The 24248-nt window shown below is 45.2% G+C and overlaps 1 protein-coding gene across 1 annotated transcript in view; it reads right to left on the reverse strand.

The window, feature by feature from the left end:
• LOC122807962 (chromodomain-helicase-DNA-binding protein 4-like) overlaps positions 1-24248 on the reverse strand; it is a 1347878-nt gene that overhangs the window by 275499 nt on the left and 1048131 nt on the right. Inside the window, exon 29 of the mRNA XM_044078994.1 lies at positions 23646-23804. Coding sequence (XP_043934929.1) covers positions 23646-23804 — 159 coding nt within the window. The remainder of the gene's footprint in view (positions 1-23645; positions 23805-24248) is intronic.

The raw sequence follows: 24248 nt of genomic DNA on the forward strand, positions 1-24248 counted from the left end.
CATATGAAACTAGTCAGACTAATAGGTCTGTAGTTTATTGGATTGGCTGATGGTTCTTCTTGTGATGTGGAATAAAGTACAGTTTTGTACCTACCATAAATGTAGATGTTCGAGGATTCCATTGCTGCAGTCCTGACTATTGGGTATAGTCCGTGTCCCAGTCGGCCCGAATACCAGAGTATAAGGCTGACGTCGGTCAGGGCGCATTAGACTGACGTCAGTACGTCAGGGTACTAATGCGCATGACCGACGTCATATCCTCAGTCTTTTCTTGCCCCAGATGTCAGAAGACCCAAAAAGACAAGTCCCAAAACAACCTGCACCAAAAACATGTATAATATATACAACAATATATATATATATATATATAAAATATAAGCATGTAAACTCACCTACACAACCACCCCTAACACAGAGGGGAAGGAGGGAGGGTAAATTGGACTGCAGCAATGGAATCCTCGAACATCTACATTTATGGTAGGTACAAAACTGTACTATGTTCTTCGTCTTCCATTGCTGCAGTCCTGACTATTGGGTAGAATCCCAAAGCAGAGGTAAGGGAGGCTGGCAAATTATAAAGTAGTAGGAGCTGACAACATGCCTTGTAAAACAGCAGTGGCAAAACCAGCCCTAGTCTTAGAGTATATAGGAAGGTGATAATGCCTAGAGAAAGTATGCACTGAACTCCAAGTAGCTGCTTCCAGAATATCCTTAGTTGCCACCCCCCTTAGAAATGCTGTTGAAGTGGCAGTAGCCCTAGTGGAATGAGGCCTAATCCCAGCTGGAATCTCCTTGCCATGATGGGAATAACAAAATGCAATGCAAAAGCCAATCCACCTAGAAATAGTTTGTTTTGACACAGGCTTGCCCTGTGAACTCAAAGCAAAAGAAACAAGTAACTGCTGAGACTGCCTAAAATTCTTAGTCCTGCTCAAATAATAACGCAATTGCCTGTGTACATCTAAAGTGTGCAAAATCTTTTCCCCTTTATTTTGAGGATCTGCAAAAACGAGGCAAATGAATAGTTTGGTTTAAAGCCACACTAGAAACCACCTTAGGCATAAAGGAAGGATTAGTACGTAATGATACCCTGTCCTTATGGAAAATCAGGAAAGGCTCTACTGCCATAAGGGCCTGCAACTCAGACACCCTTCTTGCAGAAGTAATAGCCAACAGAAAAGCAGTCTTCCATGACAAATATTTCAATTCAGCAGTAGCTGCAGGCTCAAAAGGTTGTAGAGTAAGTTTTTCCAACACAAAATTGAGATCCCAAGCAGGAGTAGGAGCTCTACGTGGGGGTCTTATATTCTTTGCCCCTCTAAGAAACTGCTTGAACAAAGGATGCGAAAACAAAGGTGGGTCACAATCATAGTGAGCTGAAATTGCTGCAGCATGAATCTTGATGGAAGAGAAGGACAAACCTTTGTCCAATAATTCAGTAAGATATTGAAGAGCCACACTCAAATTAGGCTCTGAAATCTCCAAATTCTTTGCTGTACTCCAAAATAAAAATCTCTTCCATTTTTCTGCGTACACTCTCCTAGTACTAGGCCTTCTAGCTTCCATAATCACATTTAAAACTTGTTGAGGAAGTTGAGACCTGCTGTGTTTCAACACAGAATATGCCAGGCTGTGAGATGAAGAGATTGAAGCTTGACATTGAGCAGATGACCGCCCTTCTGAGATAACAGATGAGGAATCAGAGGTAAAGGCCATGGAGGCTCCTTTACCAGACTCCATAGAAGGGGGTACCAGTGTTGCCGAGGCCAATCTGGAGCTATCAAAATCATCCTTGGCCTGTCTTGTCTGACCTTTAATAGTACCTTTGGAAGAAGCGGTAGAGGTGGAAAGGCATACACATGAAGGTTTTTCCAACTGAAAGACAGAGCATCCACTTTCCAAGCTGTGTGATGAAACCCCTTTGTGCAATACTTTGGCAGCTGGTGGTTTAGTGGAGAAGCGAAAAGATCTAGGTCTGGAGTTCCCCATGACACTGTCAGTTTCTGAAATACATGAAGATCCAGTTTCCACTCGTGGGGATCCATGATTTGTCTGCTTAACACATCTGCTAAGGAGTTCTGTGCTCCTGGCAGAAACCTTGCCTGAAGAGTTAGTTGCAAGCTTAGCGCAGTCTCCCATAAAATCATTGCTTGCCTGCATAGAGGATAAGAATGTGTTCCCCCTTGCTTGTTGATGTACCACATGACAGTTGTGTTGTCTGTTAGAATCAACACCTGCCCTGGAAGAAGTAACTCCTTGAAAGCCATTAATGCAAACTGGACTGCTAACATCTCCTTCATGTTGATATGTAGATGCTGTAGTCTGGCAGGCCACTTGTCTTGTATCCACTTTCCATTTAGATGTGGTCCCACAGCAATGTCCGAGGCATCTGTCGTTAGAATCTGACTTGCCTCTGGCCGGGTCACAGAGAGTCCCTTGTTTAGGTGACATTCCTGAGCCCACCACAAAAATTCCTTTTGAATGCAAGGTATTATTTGAATGACAGTGTCCAAATCCTGGCAGTGCTGTGTCCATACATTTTGAGATACCATTGTAGCTTCCTCATATGCAGTTTGGCATTGGGAAGCACCAGAATACAAGATGCCATGAACCCTAATGCTTGAAGGACTGTCCTTGCAGTCAGCACGGACTGATGAGATAGTTGATGGAAGTAAAGTGACAGACTCTTTTGTTTGTCCGGGGTTAAAAGGCCATCTGGGCTGCTGTATTCAGTCTTACACCCAGAAAGCACATGTCTTGAGAGGGTACTAGACTGGACTTTATTTCGTTCACAGAATACCCTAGGCATCTTAGCACTGCTATAACATATTCCAGATGCTGTAGAAGGTCTTCTTTTCTTGAGCCAGAATCAGGCAGTCGCCCAAGTAAGGATAGATTTGAATTCCTTGAAGCCTGAAGTAAGCTATCACTGGAGCCAGAACCTTTGTGAATACTCTGGGCAGTAGATAAGCCAAAGGGCAATGCAGAGAACTGATAATGAGAATTTCCAGCTCGAAACCGCAGATACTTCCTGCAACTTAGCCTTATAGGCACATGAAGGTAAGCTTCCTTGAGATCTAAAGTTACCATCCAGTGATCTTTGCCCAGCAGAGGTAAAAGCTGTTGTAACGCCAACATCTTGAACTTGGGAATGTCCAAAACGTGTTGAGGAGAGATAAATCCAAAATTGGTCTCCACGTGTTCCCCTTCTTTGGTACAAGGAACAGGCGAGAATAAAATCCTAGGCCCCTCTCTGACACAGGGACTGGCTGAATGGCCCCTATGTGAAGTAACTGTAAAACTTGCTTGTGAGCCTCTTTTCTTTGTAGAGGAGGAACGTCTGGCATGCCTTTCTAAGGGGCATTGTATGGAAATAAAATCTGTAACCGTGGTGAATGATATCCAACACCCATTTGTCTTGAGTAATTAAATCCCAATTTTCTTTGAAAAGAGACAGTCTTCCCCCCAAAGGAGCTGCCAGACGTGAATTTGCTGGCAGCTGAAGAAACAGGTCATTGGGTCTGTTTACGAAAGGACTGACCCCTGCCCTCACCAGAAGTCTGAGCAGGTGAACTCCCTGTTCTAGGCCTAAAAGAACTTTGAGCCCTGCCCCTACCACGCCTAGACCTACCCCTAGACTGAGAATCATAAGCAGGATATGTCCACCCCTTAGCAGGCCAATTTCTACTAAACTTCGGTGGCTGCACCTGCAAAAAATCTTTAACAGTTTGCATAGACTTGGCTTTGTCCTCCATTTTCTTTAAAACAGCTTCCACAGGCGAACCAAACAACACATCAGACTGCAAAGGAGCATCCAAAATCCTTGTCTTAACATGCTCAGCTAAATTCTGATCCTTCAACCAGGCATGCCTGCGAAGAACAGAGCTGGTAGCAGCCACCCTCGAGGAGGCCTGTACAGCATCAAAACCACATTGCAAAGAATGCTTACCCACTTGTTCGACACATGAACCAAATCCAGCAACTCTTTACACTCAATACCTTCCGCCAAAGCATCCACCTTAGATTTCAATTGTGAAAGAAGGTAATTCTGATATTTTAACATGTGAAACTGACAATTCAAAGCTCTCATGGCTAGAGTGGAAGAAGTATACACTTTCTTTCCCCACCTATCCAAAGCCCTCGCCTCTTTATCAGTGGGGACAGGATTTTTAACCACAGAAGCTTTTACACCCTTAGGCCCCTGGGAAATAGTTTCTGGGTCCGCCCTAGGACTCTTAAACAAATATTTATGAGCTTCGGGCACCCTATAATACCTATCAGGCTTAACAGGAGCAGGAGGCAAAGAGTCAGGGTTCAAGGAAGCCTCTGCAAAAACATCTTCCACCACATTCAACACAGGAGGAATAGCTAAAGGCCTATGCTGGGGTAAAAACAAGAACTCCCTAAGCCTTTTCCTGGAGTCAGAGTAATCCTGGCCTTCCCATTTAAAGTGCTCCCTCATGGAATGCAAAGTCTCTGAAAATGAGAAATCCTCAGGTGGAGACGCTGTAGGAGTGGAATCATCCACATCAGAATCAGAATAGGTAGGATACTCCTGTAAATCTTCCACAGAAGATTCTGAAGCCTCAGAGCACTGTTCAAAACTCTCAAACTCAGATTCCACCCTAGGCCTCTTATCAGGCGGGGGCATAGAACCCCTAATCATAGTAATCAAATCTTCTGCCATCTTAAGCATATGTTTCTTAGGTACAGAACCTGAAATGGTAGGAGAAGCCCCACTGAAGCTGAAGTAGGCCTACCTCTCATAGAAGTTTTGGCAACAGAAGGAGAGGCCCTAACTACCTTGGGAAGAGAGGGAAGAACAGTCACCTGAGAAGCCCCTCAGCCTGGCCTACCTCCTGAGAAGGCACATCCTGTAAGAGTATAGTTTCTGCCTGGGACTCCATGGAAACTCCTGGCAAAACCTCCGCTCCACTGAGCCTTCCAAAGAACCGACGTCCGGGACTGCCGGTTCCTCAACCCTAGGCTTCACTGTTTTATCCTTGCGCTTCTTGGAGGAAGCGGCGCCGGAGCATCCGACGGCATTTTGTAATTGCAACGCTTCCCAAACACTAACCTGGCACAGTCTAACCTCCTCTTAATAGTGCGTTTGTTAAACCTAGCACAAGAGCGGCAACCAACAACGGCGTGCTCAGGCCCTAAACAAGGTATACACAAGGTATGATAATCCCTATGAGGTATCTGTTTCCCACAAGAAATACAGTTATTCACTTTTTCTGACATCCGTAAAATACTGAGGCAAGAAAAAACCAAAATGTTCCCCGTACTTAGCCAACTCTGTTTCGGTCTGAAACTCCGGTTTCGGAAATATTTCAGTACGCCAACCTGCACTCGCAAAACTGCTTCTGCATCGGACCATGCGGCAAAAAAGACTGAGGATATGACGTCGGTCATGCGCATTAGTACCCTGACGTACTGACGTCAGTCTAATGCGCCCTGACCGACGTCAGCCTTATACTCTGGTATTCGGGCCGACTGGGACGCGGACTATACCCAATAGTCAGGACTGCAGCAATGGAAGACTAAGAACATCCACTCCAGGATGTCTGCAAGTCAAAGGAAGCAAAGTGAAAAGGAGGGGATGCTGGAAAAGTAGTTTTACTACAACACTGATCTAAATGAACATTTATTATTGAAGATCTTGTACAACTGTACCATGTTTTTCACTTAGATCACCGTCATAACTTTTTTTGTCTGGACAAACGTGTCTGTGTCCACAGGCATAGTGGCCTCAAAATGGATATCATTAGAGACCTATGGACCGGAAGTTGTGAAAGCACCTCCTTAAAACCTGCACCCTCAGACTGACCAGGAATGTATGTTGTCTGAGCCACATCTACTGCATCTCTCTCTCACACCTTCTGACTTCATGTTCTTAAAGGATGTTGGATGTTAAGAGCAATCTTGTTGACATCACAGAAGTCCTGGTAAATACCACAAGCATCTTCTGATCAAGATATGTGGTGTTGCAAGGAATATTGCCTACTTCAAATCGTTTTTAAGGTGAATCGCTGGTGCCAACACACCTGAAAGTTGTCTGCACTCCAGTAGAAAACACAGTAATTATGGTAGAATTTACAGGAAATCTGCCTGCCACAAACACACCCCTTCTCTTTCTGGGTGCAGAGTTCAGACATAAGGCTGACATCCCAACCACCAAAATACATTAGCACTAAAAAAGCAACTCTGAAAGAACTAAGGAAGATGCTTCCCCAAAAGGGTGCTTTCTTGTCTGATCCTTAAGCTCAGAAGCAAGCTGAACCATGTCACAAAGGCAATAAAGTCTTAGTGCCAGTATATGAGACATAAGCCCCACACTGTGACAAGAAACATCAATGGTGTAAAGTGGGCACCTGCTTTATACTGGGAGCATGCCAATGTTTCAGGAGATCTGCCACTATAATGACTGAGGGTAGGTTCTGAGTTCTACAAGTTAGGCCACATGTATGGAAACTCTTCAGCTACAAATCCCAGTTAAGACTTACTGCAGTGATGATCTAAATGAAAACCATCAACTTGTAACCAAAAGGGTCAAGCTAGGCAATGAGTGTGGCATATTTCTGTACAACTGAAGGCCTCAAAAAGGCCCAAAAAAGATCTAATCATAGTTTAACCCACTTTGAAATTCTCTCTCACCAAAACTGCAGGGATACAGGCAAGAGAAGGGACAAGATGTGACCATCACAAATGCATGCACACAGCTGGCACCTCCCATGGATGCCTGTGGACTGGCAACAGGATAGGACAGCTACAAATCTATCCAAGCACTGCATAGAAATACTGGTCTGGAGGACAACAATGTGCTCTTAGTTTTGTCAGCCCCAAGGCCTATGCAGGACTGACAGGCTATAACCCAACACTCTGCCTACACACTCCTTAAATGAATATATTTCTTGGTTTGTCTATTTCATGCTGTGTACTTCTCTCTGGTGGACTTCATACATTTTTTTTCTTTTCATCTGTAAAGGACTGTATAGGATCATTTCATAGGTAAAGTTGTTGGTAGTTCCCCCCTCGGGGGGTGGGGGTGGGGGGGGGGTCAGTGACCACAAAAGAACCATGCTCTGGAAGTCAGGCAAACGGACAGATGTTACGGACAGATGTTTAACTGCGGCCATTCCCCCCTTCTAGTGTAGAAGTGGCCTCTGATGAATATCTGAGCAGGTGTATATAAAAAAAAACTCAGTCACCAAATACTCAGCCAAGCTGCATCATTTACAACTGCTTTTCCATTCAATCTCCAAGGCTAGACAGAATCACTATCAATAAACTGGGCAGAATGAATCAAGCACCAACTCAGAAGACAGCTCCCGTTTGCAAAAGGTCCATGTTGGTACTTGTTACAACCCATTTAACTATGGATAAATAAATTATCTGGAGTAAAAGGGATCTAGATTACTGTCATTATGTATGTAATTTTCATAGCCTGCTCTGCACTAATGTTAAGGTATAACGCGCACCATAAAAGTGTATGCACACACCAGGATCATGTCTTGGACAGGGCATTACTGAAGGCATGAAGATGAAACCACTGCACACAATGGCATGGATCTCACCCAAAAAGTAAGGTCCTGGCCCAGGTGGAGACATTTATACAGAGAACAACTGAAATCCGAACTTTCAGATAAAGTTTGTGTTTGGGGGAGTTGGGTGAGGGATTAAAGAAGTCACCATACCATATCATGGAATGTGCTGTCACACACAAATCCATCCCCAAGAGAAATGTTAAATTTCTCTGCTGACAGTCTCAGCAGACCAACATTTAGGCCAACTGTAGTGATGGAGGCTTTCTGAAAAATCATGAGCAAAAGCTTTTGCAGAGTAAGCATCCTGAATTTTAGAACGTGAAGGAATTTGTTTAACCTTGAGAGATCTAGGATATGCTCTTCCAGGTTTCTCTTTTTGGGACCAGGAAAAGTAAAAACATTTCCCGGACTGTATGGAACCTTGCTTCTAAAACAGTGGCAAGAATAAAAACACAGCAAAAAGGCAGTTTACGCTAAAATGAACCAGGGAACGTTAGTTCTAGTGCTTTACCGGCCTTCTTCAGACAATCTGCGCTAGCAATACAGTTCTCTGGTTCATTTTAGCGTAAACTGCCTTTCTGCAGTGTTATATTTATTTAGTGGTTCATAAGTTTTCAGTTTTGTAAATCAGTAGCAAGAGACTTTCTTGCTCCTTTGGAGATCTTGACATGCACAATTAAGGGGAATTTGTCAACTGGATAAAGTATTCCTTTCCTATAACCTAAACCCACAGCTAGGACAGCTGTTTAATCAAAGTCTTACCTCTGGATACGTACCCAGGGAGTGGCGCACTGCAACTGTGGTACCACTTCACAAAGGCGGTGCCTCCACCGACCCTGGAAATTACCGGCCCATTAGCTTGACAAGCCTTATCTGCAAAGCCATGGAGAGGATCATAATGGACCTTATAAATAAAGACATAGGGAATTTGCAGACTTTGGATCCAACCCAGTTTGGCTTGGTCAAAGGCAGATCATGCCTTTTAAACTTGGTTGACTTTTTCGAAACAGTCACCAAAGCCATTGATGAGGGAAAGGCAGTCCATACAGCCTACCTCGATCTGGCTGAGGCCTTCGATACAATACCCCACTCGGGTATCAATGAAAAACTCATCAGCTTAAATGTCAACCCATACATCACAAGATGGGTTGCAAACTGGCTGAGTGACAGAACCCACAGGGTCAGAGTTGCTGGCGCCATGTCAGACTCAAAGCCTGTCACAAGTGGTGTCCCACAGGGCTCAGTCCTGGGCCCGCTCTTGTTTGGCATCTACTTTTCCGAAGTACAAGCAAACACAGGAGGGTTATGGCTGACAAAGTTTGCAGATGACTGCAAACTTGGCGCCATAGTAGAAAACACATCTGACACAGATATCCTTCAGAAGGGTCTCACAGAAACGGATAACTGGTGCCAGAGCCACGGCCTAAAGTTAAATGCCAAAAATGCATAGTCATACCCTTCGGGAAAACAAGGTTACCCCTAGCTACCAAATAGGTGGCAATCCACTGAGCACAGAAGAAGTTATCAGGGACCTGGGGACCCAGGTTGATAGTAGTCTGTCATTCGACACCCATGTAGCTAAAGTAGTTAGGAAGACCTTCTACATTGCCCACCTTATCATGAAGGGATTCTCATCTAGATCAAGGGAGGTCATAGTCTCCCTTTACTCATCACTCATCAGACCAATGATTGAGTACAATGCCCCATTCGAATGTATCTGACCCGACACTTGCAGCAGCTGGAGAGGCCACAAAAGTTCCTCACCAAAAGGATAAAGGGTCTCAAAATCTGTCCTATGCTGTCCGACTGAAAGAACTCCAGCTCTATTCAGTCGCCACCGCTTGCTCAGAGGTGACCTTTGCCTAACATACAAGGCCATGTCAAACCCAGATTTGATGAATATGCTTCACCTCAAAAAATCTAGATCCATCAGAGCGACAAGGGCGGAGACTTAAACCTTGACACGGCTATTAATAGGACGTGCTGGAGGGATAGATTCATCACCCAAAGACTCCCTATGCTGTGGAACAAAATCCCGGTACAGGTGAGGCAGAGCACCTCGCTGGCCTTGTTCAAGAGAAATCTTGACCAATGGATGGGAGATCGCAGATATACCCCAGGGATTACCTCAGTGTCACTGCTCGACAGAGGCACAGCAAAATAATGGGTATAGTTCCCCATACTAAAGGGGTGGCGTAAGCCACAAAACGATGGGCTAGGCTTGTAAATGCCCTCGGGCAGATAGCCTAGTATGAACCTATGAACCTATAATGCTGAGAACCCATTAATCCCTTGTAAAGGTCTTCCACCTTTTTTTTTTTTAAAAAAGAGGGGAGTCTACCCACCAGGGGTCGGGGAGAAGACAGTCACATCTGTTCTGTGTTAGATGTGCTGTTTGGCAGCAACAGATCTCATAGGCTGCTCTGGTTGCCATTTTCTTGCTTGCCTTGGTCTTCTTCCACAAGGAGGCCTCCCCTCGTCTCCTCTAGGTAGGACGAGCCAAGGCTTGGAGGAGTAGTTTCTACTGCATCTCAGAGTTGGGGACAAGCAGAATTATCAGTTTTAATATTTGCCTTTTTTTCTCTAGTTTCTTGAAGATTTGTTCAGGTGGAAGTCTGAACAGGAACTCTGTTCAGTGGGGCATCTAATAACTCTGCTTTAACCTGTTCTGACAATGGCGGAGTTCTTGGCCAAGCATGTCCGCGTACAACTGATCCTGTGGCAGCTGCCCTGCAAGCATCACATAAGGCATCATAACCACATTTCAAGGAGTGCCTGGCTATCCATAAAGCTTCTCTACCCATGTCCTGCATAACAAGGTTCTGTCCGACATGGAATAAAGTTTTGTTAAAATTTCGATTTAAGTGATTCCTAGTATTTTATTATATGGAATTAAAAATGTAATACTCTCATGGCTAAGGTAGCAGAAGTATAAGCTTTCTTGCCAAACCTGGCCAGTAGTCTGCTCTCCCTGGCACTAAGTAAAAGGGTGCCAAGGATGGCCCTTTGGGCATCCCTTTGGTAGCTTTAGTGGAGACTACAGAGGGATCAGCTTTAGGATTTTTGTAGAGATGGTTGTACAACTCAATTACACTGTAAAACGCATCTGGTTTTCTGGGAGCAGGTGGTAATGAATCCGCATGAAGGTCTATGTCCTCAAACACATCACCTAGCTCTGTGTGTACTTGGGGGACAGCAAATGGTTGAGAAGAGGGTAGTTCCCTGCCGTGTTTGATCTAGGGAGGACTGTTTACTTTCCCAGATGAAGGATTCATTCATTCTGTGTAACGTGCCCCCAAAGAAAGGTCTTCGGGTGGGAAGACAGAAGAGATTGTTGCCAGAGTCCTAATCAAGGTAGGTTTGGTGTTGCAAGTGACCTATGTAAGCAAGTTCTTCCTCACCTTCAGAGGAAGAGTAGTCTTCATCCTCTTGGAAAACTTTATCACTAGTCCTTTTGGTTGGAGTCGGGCAGACTTTGGAGGTCTGCAAAGATTTTCTGGCTTTAACTAGGGCCATGAAATCTTGTGCTATCTTAACCAGGTCCTGGACTTCAGCCTGCAGTCCAGAGGCCTAGGGTGGAGACGAGGCCAAGGTGAGGGGGGTACATTTCAGTTTTAATGGTTTAATAGATGTGACAGAGGGATGCGGTCAACTGGGCAGGACTTCGGAAGTCATTGGAGCGGTGACAATTCCTTTCATACACATCTCTAATGTCAGAAGCAGATGCTCCCAAGCATCATACCCAACTGATGCATTAGCACTGGTGGTAACTGTGGGAAGGCTGAGGATTGTGGCGGCCTCCCAAAGGGTCAAGCCATTTTGGCCTAGTAGCTGCCTATCCTTGGGGATGCAAAGGCACCTCACCAAGGTCCTTGGTCAACTTGGGCAGTAGCAGAAGACAGGGGATGTAACACTACCAAAGCAGCAGACGAGGATTCCATATGTGTGAGTACATTAGCCCTACATTTAAGGTAAGGGTTTTAGCATGGAGTTTTGCAGTCAGAGGCACTGTGCTGAGACCCCAAGCAAAACAAGTGAAATTCTTGTCTTATGGGAAGCAAATCCTGCATAAAGAGTTGAACTTTTTTTGAACATTAATTAGAGAAGAAATTTCTTTAATGGGGTACGTATCTATCTGGAAGCACAGGAACTTTGGAAACGCAAGCTGACCGACAGACTGCGAGCATATAAAACACACATGATGTGCATCTGACTGCACGGCTAGAAATAACTGAAGATGGTGCCAGACACCTTTCTTATTCCCTGACGTTTGAATATCGGTTATAAAATGTCTGTAGGCTTGGGATGATGACTCGTGAAATCAGGCCTGTCAGGACCTCTGCTCGAAAATAGAGCAGGATTTGTACTGCAAATCCCTTTGACTAGGTACTTTGAGAAAAAGGCTCGTAGATGCAGTGGTTTAAATTAAATTATGTAGTCACTCTGGGCAAACAAAAAGGGTTAGTGCAGAGAATTATCCCCTCGTTGTGAGTCACCAAATATGAAGATCTGGCTGATAAAATGCGATTCTCAGAAACTCTCCAGGATAGCCACCAAGTGTACAGCTCTACTTAAATGTGGTGACCTCCTACATATGAAAATACTTATAGCTAGCACATGAAACCAACTTTTTGCAGAGTTGGCACACCCCAGGTCAATGCTTACAGCTAACACATGAAACAAACCTTTTTCAGAGTTGGCACACTGCAAGTCAGGGATGTGTGCATGTGGTTGGGGGTTGAATCTGACATCACCACCTTGAAAAAACAACTGCCCTGTTTTGCATATTATGTTCATTGCAAAGGCAAGTGTATTACTGGTCATATGGCAGTGACTGCACGCAACTCCCTCATAGATGGTACTTGAGGTCATACAGTAGATTCAGAATTTGCTTCCAAAGAAGGCAGTTCAGGCCTACAGAAAGTGCAGATTTAAAAGATGTCGTGATCAACTTTTCAAACACGAGCAGCCGGGGTTCCCATTTGTATACAGTGACAATATGCTCCATTTGTTTACAGTGGAATACAGCCATGACTAACATGCAGGTGACCAGAATTCAAATAGCAGCTCAGGCAGCTGAGGCTAAGGGGAAGAGAAGTGATGCAGCTTTACTAATAACCTCTAAAATCGCATTTCCTAGCTTAAATATAAAGTTTTCTATTAAAAAAAATGACTACTGTTTTGAGGAAAAGCTTAAGTGGAAGGTATTCCCCAAAAGAATACTTCTGTTCTGACTAGAGAAAGAAAGCTGTGTAAAATGTTACCATAACCATAGATGTCCTCCTCCTCCATGTTGCAGTATTCTACATATGGGTTTACCCTTCTCCCTCTCCAGTTCGTCCGGCCAGGTTTCCAAAGATTTTCAGTCTTTCTAGATGCGTCGGACATCTGATGTGTCAGCAAGTACGTGGGCCATAAAAGTGACATCTGCACACACCAGCCCTCCGAACATATGAAAGCCCCAGTTGGAGCCAGTCCTAAAAGGGCATAGCCTTGTCCAGTGTTACCCAGGAGAGTAGGTGCAGTCTGGCAAGAGGGGTAGGTGGGAGGGAAGGAATACTGCAACATGGAAGAGAAGGACATTACAGTCATGGTAAGATTTTACACAGCTTTCCTATTGCCCTTCTATTCCAAAGTTGCAGTATTCTACATATGGGTGAGTGCCAAATGATTGGGAGGTGGCCTAGATGTTGTTTCCAGGAATCCATGAAGGATAGCCCTGGCAAACCCTGCCCTGGCTCTGGAGATGTGATCCAGTTTGTAGTGTTTGGTGAAGGTGTGCACTGAGGACCAAGTAGCTGCCTCAAGTACAGAGCTAGTGTCTAGCCCCTTAAAGGGCACCAGAAGAGGTCATGTCCCTTGGTGGAGTGGGCTTTGACATTGCCCTGAAAGGTCTTTCCATGGTCTAAGTAGCAGAAAGAAATGGCCCTAGAGATCCAGGCTGAAATGGTCTGTTTGCTTACAGCTTTCCCCAGGGTTCTGGGGTGGAAGGAGACAAACAGTTGGTCAGACTTCCTAGAAGGTTTGGTGTTATGAAGATAAAATCTCATTTGTCTGTGGACGTCTAGGGAATGAAGTATTCTCTCACTATCCCCCTGCGGGTTGGAGAAGGTAGGCAGGCAGGTGGATGGCCTGGTTCAAGGATAGGTCATTCACTACTTTGGGGGTGAAGTCCTGAGAGTCACCCTGTCCAGGTGGAAGACTAAAAATGGTGGTGTAGACAAAAGAGCTTGCAACTCAGACCCTTCTAGCAGAGGTCAGAGCTACAAATAAAACAGTTTTCCACGTGCAAAATTTTATGGGAGCTTTGTCTGCTGGCTCAAAGGGGGCTAAAGTAAGTTTGTCTAATACACAGTTAAGGTCCCAGGGAGGAGGAGACCATTTTCTGGGTGGTCTCAAGTGTAGTATACCTTTGAGGAACAGTTTAAGCGGGGAGTCTGGATGCAAGGGGTGGATCCAGAGGGAGGCAGAGATAGAAAAATGTGCTTTCAGAGATGAGTATGACAGCCCTGTCTGCATTAGTTCACACAGGTAAGACAGGGTTGGAGGAATGCTGCTTTTCAGCGGGTCCAACTATCTTTTGTGACACCAAATAGAAAACCTATTCCACTTCGACAGAGGATTTCCTGGCCTCCTGCAGGACATTGAGCACGTCCTCGCTGTACAGGTATCTGAAGGGGATCAGAATCTCATCAGCCTGCAGGGTGAAGTGCAGGGATTGCCACTGTGGGTGTATTTCTGTCCCCTTGTGCTGTGTGAATTGGTCCACTGAGGGGGTAACTTGTGGTGAATGCCCTTGGACAAATGAAGGAGAAGGGGGAAACCAGTGCTGTCATGGTCAGTAGGGGGTCACCAGCAAGATTTTTGGTGAGTTCTGAAATTCAGCAGCACCTTTTGTATTAAGGGGAAGGATGGGAATGCATACAGAAATTTCCACTTCCAGGTTAGAGAAGGCATCTGTCGTCAGTGCCTTGGGATAGTGTGTCCTGGTGCAGTACCCAGGAAGTTACCAGTTTATAGAGGAAAACAGGTCTATTTGTGGTATACCCCACCTGTGGACCAGATTTAAGAAAACATCTCTCAAGCATCCATTCGTGGTAGTCTGAAATAGTTCTGCTTAGGAGATCTGCCTGGGAGTTGTGCAAGGACGGAATGTAGGCTGCCTGTAGGGCAATTCCCTGTGAGGTGGCCAGTTTCCACACCTGCAGAGCTAGTCTGCATAGAAGGTATGACTTTGTCATTCCTTGTTTGAGATACCACAGGACTGTGGTGTTGTCCGTGAATATCTTGAGAGAGCCCTGCTCTAGATAGGATAGGAAGGCTTGCAGAGCAAGGAGGATTGCTCTCATTTCTCTGACGTTTATGTGGTGCAGTCTGTCTGTCCACAAACCTTACACTTTTCTCTGCCCTAGAGTTGCTTCCCATCCCACATCTGAGGCATCTGTGTTCATAGTCTGGGGGGGGGGGGGGGGTTGGGTGTTTGTAGGGGGAGGCCTGGGTTCTGGGGCACCTGAGCCACCAATCCCAGGAAGCAAATGTCCTGTGCGGGCTTCATATGTGATTTTGGGAAGTTTATTAGAAATCCTAGGGACTGCAGGAGGAGCACAAGGGTCTGGGTGTGAAGACGAAGAGTCTTCCGGTCTTCTGCCTGAATAAGGTCATCTAGGTACGGGAATATCTGGATCCCCTCTGCCCTGCAGTAAGCGATGACTGGAGCCAGACATTTTGCAAATACCCTGGAAGCAGTGGAAAGCCCAAAGGGCAAGGCACAGAACTGAAAATGGGATGAGCCTGCCAGAAATCTGAGGTATTTCCTGAAGGTGGGCTTTACAGGTATGAGAAGGTAGGCATCCTTTATGTCCAAGGTTGCCATGAATCCCTGAGGAAGCAGTCGGGGGGAAAAGGGTGGGGAGAGTGAGCATCTTGAAGGTAGTAAGTTTTAAGAAGGGGTTGAGGCACGAGAGGTCTAGAAAAGGCCTCCATGGTCCATCCTTTCTGGGAACGGAAAAGATTCAGGAATAGAATCCTTTTCTTTTTGATTTTGTAGGAACTGGTGCTATAGTGCCTTATATTAGTAGGGTTTACAGAACCTGTCATTGGAGGGGTAACTTACTGGTGGGTGACTAGGGAATGCCTAGCCTTGATGGGAGGCTGATCCAGGACATAAAGTAACTGTTTTTTATGATGGACAGAACCCACTTGTCTGAGATAATGAGTGACCACACAGGGAGACAAGTGAGAGATGGGCAGATAGGGGAAAGGATGGGGGGTGGGTTGAAAGTTGGGCAAGCGGTCAGACACCATCTGCCCTATCTGGAAAGGAAGACCCTTTGGGTGGAGGAAGGAGAAGCTCTAGCCAGAGGGGGCTGTCTTCCAGGGGGTCTTCTAGACCTGGGGGCTATATGTCTAGAGGCCTTCCTGATAAACTGGGTCATAGCCGGGTAGTTCCTCTGGAACTTAGGGATGGGAGAGACCAGGAGGTGTTTTAGATCCTGTAATTCTTTTCCTTTTTGTTGCAGGGACTGAAACAGGTCTGTCACTTTTTCACCAAATAAGGCAGAGTGATCCAAAGGTGCATCAGTAAGTGTGGCCCTGAAGTCATCATGGAGAGGCAAGACGTAGCCATGAGTATCTTCTTAGTGCAGAGGCTGATGCAGCTGACCTAGCTGATGCTTCACCTGCATCACAACCGCATCTTAAATGAACGTCTATTCACCTGAGAGGTGAGGGCTAGCAGGGAGGTTAAGGAAGCTTTGGCTGCACAATCTGGAATGTTAGCTAATTCCTTAGTGGCCTTGTCCAACAGAGCTAAGGAATATTTGGTCATGTGAGTTTGGTAGTTAATAGCTCTGAATGACAGGGTAGCAGAGGTGTAAATTTTCTTTCCTAACCTCTCCATGGTTTTGCTGTCCTTGTCAGCTGGGAGGATGGTAGTGGTAGGAAGAAGCTTGGAGGCCCCATCAGTAGAGATGGAGATAGTGGCTGGATCAGGAGGGCACTTAAACAGAAATGTTTCTGTCGCCGGGACTTTGTAGATTCTATCTGCTCTCCGTGGGGCTGGAGGTTGGGAGGCTGGGTTGATGGAATTAGAAGCAAAGGCATCCAAGACGGCTGGCTGAACAGGAGGGATAGCAGAAGGACTGGGGGAGTCCATTTGTATCAGGTTGTAAAACCTCTTTGGCACTTCAGTCATATCTGAGGATTCCCACAAAGTGGTCTTTCATCTTGATAGTTCCTCTACAGGGGAGTTTGGTTCAATAGAGCCCTCCTCTGGAGATCCATATCCCAGGAGGGAAGAGATCTGAGAGGAGTAAGAGAGGGAATCCCCTGAGGAATCAGACAGTTCCTCCTTCTCTAGTCATTCTACCCTCTTCAGGAATGAAAGGTCTAGGGCTTAAGAGGTGAGGAGCAGTGCCGGGGGTTTCTAAGGCAGTAGGCCTGAGGGCCATAAAGGCATTAAACTTTGGATGAAGGCCTGCCAATCGGGCATGCTATCAGAAGCAAAAGATGCATCCTTTGTTTTCTGTTTTTTCTTTAGAGGCCTCACAGGCATCCGACTGGGAGAAGGCCTCAGGTCAGGCATAGGGATGGCGGCAAGGGAATCTAAAGAGCCCTGAGTGAAAGCTGGATTGCCCCCTGGCATCCAAGGTAGAGCCCAGTGTAGCCTCTATGGACATGGCGTCCGCTCGAGATTGTGCGGCTACCTTAGAGGTACCTGCTTTATCCATACCGGTGGAAGCCGAATCCTCGGCCAGGTCGACGTCAGCCACAGACTGAGGAACGGCTGGAAGAGGCACAGCTGAAGAAGTAGGCTGCATGGTCTTAGCCTCCATCCCCAATGCTACTTGTTTTAAGCGTTGATTCTCAAGTACAAATGCAAAGCCTGTAAACAGTGATGTAAGGTCTTGGGGACAAAAGATTTACAAATCACGCAGTTCTCATGGTTGTGTTCCTTACCTAAGCAAGAAAGACTGATCGTGTGTGCCTTTGTGGGGAATCTGCAGACCACAGCTACACTTGCCCTTACTGGATAACATGAACAGACTATGTTAGAGTGTATTCACTATTGCAGTCATTACATTTGGGTTAACTGCTTGCAGTAGCCCTCAGATGGCCTGATTAACAAAGTTTTGGGTCCTGCGTCGGCTGCTGTCCCTTCTTCCATGATATCAGATTGTCAGGGGTACAAAAACATGCAGCCAACACCATTACATCACTTTTTCTTGCCCCAGACGTCAGGTGCCCCCCTAATGGGAAGCAATTAAATCTATAAAAATATAAGGATATACCTCCAACAAAAAATCAAATACACCAAAAAGCTTTTGAGCATAGTAAGAGAGAGTAGAGGTATAGCCAAAAGAAGAAAGGGGGCTGGAGTGAGGGTAACCAGGACTACAACAGTGAGTACACTCGAACATCTACATTTATGGGAAGTGTACACAACTGTACTATGTTCTTCGTGTTTCACTGTCGCAGTCATTACATTTGAGTAGATTCCCAAAGCTAAGGTTAGGAGGAGGAAATTAAATAGCATTAGGACCAGCTATAAGGCCCTGCAAGACTGCAGTGGCAAAGCCAGCTCTGGATTTAGAGAAAATTGGCAAATGATAATGCTTGGTGAAAGTATGTACAGAACTCCAGGTAGCAGCTTCTAGGATGCCCCTGGTAGGGACGCCTCTGAGAAAGGCTGTAGAAGTAGATGCAGCCCTGGTTGAATGGTGTCTGATGCCCTGTGGGATAGGTTTTCCATGGTGCTTATAGCAGAAATTACTGCAATGGCCTATCCATTTAGAAATGGTTTGCTTTAAAGTAGCTTTCCCCTCTGTCCCTGAAGCAAATGCCACCAGCAGTTCAGATTTCCTTCGAGGTTTAGTCCTGTCCAAGTAGAATCTAAGTTGTCTGTGCACATCTAAGGAGTGCAGTATCCATTCCCCTTTGTTCTGTGGGTTAGGAAAGAAGGTTGGCAAATGAATGGACTGATTAAGAGCCACACTGGATACCACCTTGGGCATGAAGGAGGGGATTGGTTCTGAGGGACACCCTGCCCGCATGAAAGATGACGAAAGGCACCACTGCCATAAGATACCCTTTCTTGCTGAAGTGATTGCTAAAAGGAAGGCTGTTTTCCAAGAAAGGAATTTTAAATCTGCAGTAGCAGCTGGCTCAAAAGGAGGAAGACTGAGTTTCTCCAAGACAAAGTTAAGGTCCCAGGCTGGAGTTGGAGCTCTCCTGGGTGGCCCCTTTGAGGAACTGCTTGAGCAGTGGGTGAGAGAAGAGGGGAGGCTCTGTGCTATAATGAGCTGAAATGGCTGAGGCACGAATTTTGATGGAGGAAAAGGACAAGCCCTTGTGAAGCATCTCAGTTAAGCAATGTAAAATCTGAGGTAAGTTGGGCGCTGCTGTGCTCATCCCCCGAGATTGTTTCCAGGCACAGAATCTTTTTCCATTTTGCAGCATATTTTCTAGTACTAGGCCTCCTTGCCTCTAAAATGATATCCATCACTGATTTACTGAGGGATGGTAAAGGAGAGATTAGGTAATTAGCCAGGCTACTAGGTTCAGGGTTTGCAGCTGAGGGTGCAGAATTTGGTTCTCCTGCTGAGACAACAGGGAAGGAGTCTGAGGCAGATGCCATGAGGCCAAGCATGACACTGCGCAAGAGGGTGTAACCCCAGTGCTGGCGTGGTCAGTGTGGTGCAATTAAAAATGTCCTTGGCTTGTCCAGTTTGATCTTTAGTAGTACTTTGGAGAGCAGAGGCAGAGGAGGAAAGGCATAAACTGGTAGGTTTTTCCAGCTGAAGGACAAAGCATCCACTTTCCAAGCTAGCTTGTGGGGAATCCTTGTGCAAAATTTCCCCACAACTGATGGCTCTGGGGGGAGGCAAACAGGTCTATATCTGGGCTCACCCATTTGCTTGTCAACATGTTGAAAATCCTTGGTTCCAGTTTCCACTGGTGTGGGTCCATGAGGTTTCTGCTTAATCTGTCTGCCAGTGTATTTAGTTTTCCTGGCAGGAATTGTGCTTGTAGATTCATATGATAGCTCAAGGCAGTGTTCCATAAAACCATGGCTAGTCTGCAGAGGCAGTAAGAATGGGAAATCCCCTGCCAGTAGTGTTTGTCCATCTTTACCATTAGTTGTCCTGGAAGAATGAGGTACTTGAAGGCTGTCAGAGCAACCTGCAAAGCTAACATTTCTTTTTTGATTGAGATGCAGGTGCATTTGACTTGGGTTCCATTTGCCCTGAATGCACTTCCCTGCCAGGTGAGCCTCCCATGCATAGTCTGATGCGTCTGTTAGGGTTTGGGCGGCAGGGGGTAGTGTGAATGGTAGTCCCTTGTTTTGGTGGCAGGCCTCTGCCCACCAAAGGAACTCTAGGCGTAGGCAAGGTATGATAGGAATCATTGCTTCTAGATCCTGAGAATGTTGACACCATAGGCTTTTGAGATATCACTGTAGTTCCTCATATGCAGCCTTGCATAATGGAATTAGAAGAACGCAAGAGGCCATGAACCCCAAGGCTTGCAGTATTTGCCTTGCAGATAGCTGGGTTTTTGTGGCCACTTGTTTGAAGTAGATTGTCAAATGAATCAATTTCTCTAGCGTGAGGAAAGCCATCTGGGAAGTTGTATTCAAGCCTGCTCCCAGGAAATAATTTGCTGACAAGATACCAGGTGTGATTTCTTTTCATTTATGGTGTAACCCATACAAGTCAGCACTGTTTGAACAAAGGCCAGATGATTCAAAAGTATGTCCTGGCTTTCTGCCTGAATTAGACAATCATCCAGGTATGGGTATATTTGAATATTTCTTTGCCTGCAAAATGCAATGACTGGAACTAGGCACTTTGTGAATACCCTGGGTGCAGTAAATAAGCCAAAGGGCAGTGCAGAGAACTGATGGTGCTTGTAGCCTGCTTTGAAGCATAGGCATCTTCTGCAAGACTCACTGATAAAAGTCTAGTCTTGCCAACCAGGCATGTTTGCCTAGCATAGGAAATAGCTGGTAAAGAGAGTCAGCATCTTGAATTTTGGAATCACCAGAAAGGCGTTTAGCGTAGGACGCCATGAATTGTCTTTTCTGGGTACCAGGAAAAGTCTCGAATAGAAACCTTGTCCCTTTTCCCTCTTCTGGTACCAACTGAATAGCCCTCATGCTCAAGAGAGAGAATTCTTGTTTTTGGGCCTCTGCCCACTGATTTGGGGGTAGATCTGGCCACCTGTTTGGTGTTGGTAAGGTGTGGAAGTGAAATCTTTATCCTTGGGGCACTACTTAAAACCCATTTGTCCTGGGTAAAGGAGCATTCAGTTGGGAAGTGCTTGGAAGTTTTAGAAGCAAGTCATTGAGACTGGTTTTCCATAGGGTGGAGTCTTACTACTCCTTGATTTGGGAGCGGAAACCCCCCACACTGCTTAAGTCTTGTGTCTCCCTTGGGACTGAAACCTGGGGTTTCTGCTACATCTGGGTTTGGCTCGAGAAGACCTGGAAGGGGCTGGAAAGGACCAATTCTTAGAAGGCCAGTGCATACTAAATGTAGGAGGCTGACCTTGCAAGAAATCTTTAACAGTTTGAATAGATTTAGCTTTATCTTTCATCTTTTTAAGAACTTCCTCAGCCTTGTTGCCAAACAGGCATTCCTGGTTTAAGGGAACATCCAACAATTTAGCTTTAACATGATCAGGTAAAGATTGCTCCCTTGAGCCAAGCATGCCTTCTGAGCACAGACCCAGTAACAGCAGCCCTGCAAGAGGCCTCTAAAGAATCAAATCCACAATGCAAAGCAGGTTTTCCAACCTGTTCAGCAGAATGCATTAAATCCTGTAATTCATTATTTTCCGCACAGTCAAGCATCAACATCATTTTCTGTTTAAGCAATCCAATAACAAGTTGTTGATACTTTAACACATGAAACTGGCAGTTTAAAGCCCCAATGGCCAAGGTTGCAGAAGTGTAAACCATCTTACCCCATCTATCCATCACCCTGGAGTCTCTATCAGAAGGGTTAGGATTTTTAGCAGTAGAAGCCTTAATGCCCTTGGGTCCCTGTGAAATAGTCTCTGGATCTGCAATAGGATTTTTAAAAAGGAACATACGAGAACCATGAACCCTGTAATATGTCAATGCTTTCCAGGAGCAGGAGGCAAAGAATCAGGGGCCAAACTAGATTCTGAAAAAGCAACAACAATGTCTAGTACATCAGAAATAGCTAAAGGCCTATGCTGAGACAGGAGTAAGAAATCTCCAAGCCTCTTTTCTGAATCAGAAAGATCCTGGCTTTCCCAGTGGAAATGCTCCCTTAGAGTATGTAAGGTTTCACCAAAAGAAAAATCCTCTGGAAGGGAAGCAGAAGGAATAGAGTCCTCTGCATCAGAATCCTCATAAGTAGATAAGGGCAAATCCAGATCATCAGAAGAATCAGAAAAATCAGAATCCTTGTCAGAGGACTCAAACAACTTCAGTCCTAGGTCTCTTAGAAGGGGAGGCTGGTTTCCCTTGATTAGAGTTATAAGATCATCAGCCATTCTTATCATTTGTTTTTTAGGCATAGAGGCCTGAGCATGCGGCCTGGGCGTCTGTTTTTTAGGCATGGTTCTAGATTTAGGCCTAAAAGGAGGCGGCGTCGGTTTAATATGCAAGTCCGTAGGCCTGAATACACCTTCAGAAGCTGGTGCATGCACAGCTGCTCCGGACCCATCCAAGGTAGACACATCCACAGATTCCATAGTTGAAGCATCTCGCAGCATACCAGACTCCGAATGGGTCTCTGTAGAGGCCTGAGAATCAGAAGTAGCGGGTATCAGGGGCTGCAAAAGTGCCTCACTGAGTACCGGCGAACTGTCGACTGGCTTAGAAGAGTCGTCGGCAGTTTTGGACCTCGGCGGCCTCTGTCTTTATCCTTGCGTTTTTTCAGAATCCTAGTAGTCTGATGGCTAACCGACGACATTTCTGGATAATTAAACCATGAACCGAAATATTTAGAGGCAAAAATATACCGATGATGGATAGTGCATTGATTAAATAAAGCACAAAACCGACAGCAAGGTACGTCGTGGTCAGGTCCTAGGCAAGGCATGCAGTACGAAAGAAAATCTTTGAGGTATTTGCTTGAAAATCTTTATGAGGTATTTGCTTTTCAGAAGTAATGCAATTAACTTACTGACATCGGAAAGGAGCAAGAAAAGTTTCCCCAACAGGGTACTTGGCTTTAGTTGAAGACTTCGGTTCTGAAACTGGAAAACGAAAATTTCAGGAGTCTGCTGACCGGCACTTGCGAACTGCTTCTGCTTCGGGCACTGCACGGCAAGAAAGACTGATGTAATGGCGTCAGCTGCCTGTTTTATACCCCTGACGACCTGACGTCATGGAAGAAGGGACAGCAACCGACGCAGGACCCAAGACTTTGTTAATCAGGCTGACTGACTGCTACTGCAAGCAGGTAGCCCAAATGTAATGACTGCAACAGTGAAACACGAAGAACATCTATGACACTTAAATCAAAGGAGAGAGAGAAATAGGAAGATTTAACTTTTCTGGTTTAAATGTTTCAGGCTGCACAAAAGTAGAAGGTTGATCTTAAGCACTGAAGAGAACCATGTAGAACAACTACAGAACGTAGTTTTATGAAAAAAGAATGAAAACGAAAAAGTTAACAGAAGTAACCTCAATGGGTTTAGTCATAAATTTTTAGCCAAAAATCAGAAAAAAAAAAGTCTGGGACATTTTTCTCAACTGCTAAGTGCAGCAAAGCAACTCTGGAGAGGCGAGGCAAGTGCGTGCGCTTATCTGGAAAAGTTTTGCCTTCTAAGAGGTATTGCATATCTGGAGGATGAACCTTGTTTTTAGCAGTTCACATGATTCTTTTTTTTTTCAGAACCATGAAAAGCACACAACTCTTTTCATACACTTTGAAAAGGTGGAATTATAGAGATGGAAAGAAATGACCTCCCCTGTTTGCGTCATACCTACATTATTAATGCTACATGGCAAGGAGTTCCTTGCATGGACAGCTATGGAAAAGCTTAGTAAATAGATATGCCCTTAGGTTGAGGATGCTCATTAAAAAACAGAGTTTGTAGCAAAAAACTCTGGACACCCACCTGTAAAGCCTCCATCAGCAATGTTGAACATGAAACGTTGCTTGATTATTTTCTTTGCTTTCTCCTCGACAGACAGTTCTTTGGATGGTGGTGCTGTCTCACCGTTTTGTAATTTCACGTCTGCCTTTTCATCCTTTTTGTCGTCGTCCTTCTTGTCATCTGTTGAATAAAGTACGACAAGCTAGGAGTGAAACAGCTTAATCATCTAGAAATTGCAGGAGCATCTCTTCCCACAACTGCAAATTCTGCTCACCCAGGACACTCAAAATACTTTGCAATTACTGGGGTGTGTTTTCTTCAGTTAACCAGGCATGTCCAAAACTGCATGTTATGTCCACCTAGAAAGGACAAATCTCAACAGAATCTGGGACAAAACCAGACACAATCAGGGACACTATTAACTTGAGAAATTGACATAAAAAGTGTGAACTAATATGCATTTTCTGAAGTTTGTAAATCTTAGTTACTCTCATTAAGTATAATTCACCACCATTTCTCCAAAATTCACTAGTTTTAGGAGGGATTAAAAGGAACAAGAACTAAAATGAAAGTCAAAATCAGGGAAGTCCATGAAAATCAGAGTGTCTAGATGTATGCCTAGAA

Source organism: Protopterus annectens, chromosome 8.part0 (assembly GCF_019279795.1).
Source record: "Protopterus annectens isolate FY-2018-M chromosome 8.part0, PAN1.0, whole genome shotgun sequence".
NCBI classification, from domain to species: Eukaryota; Metazoa; Chordata; order Ceratodontiformes; family Protopteridae; genus Protopterus; species Protopterus annectens.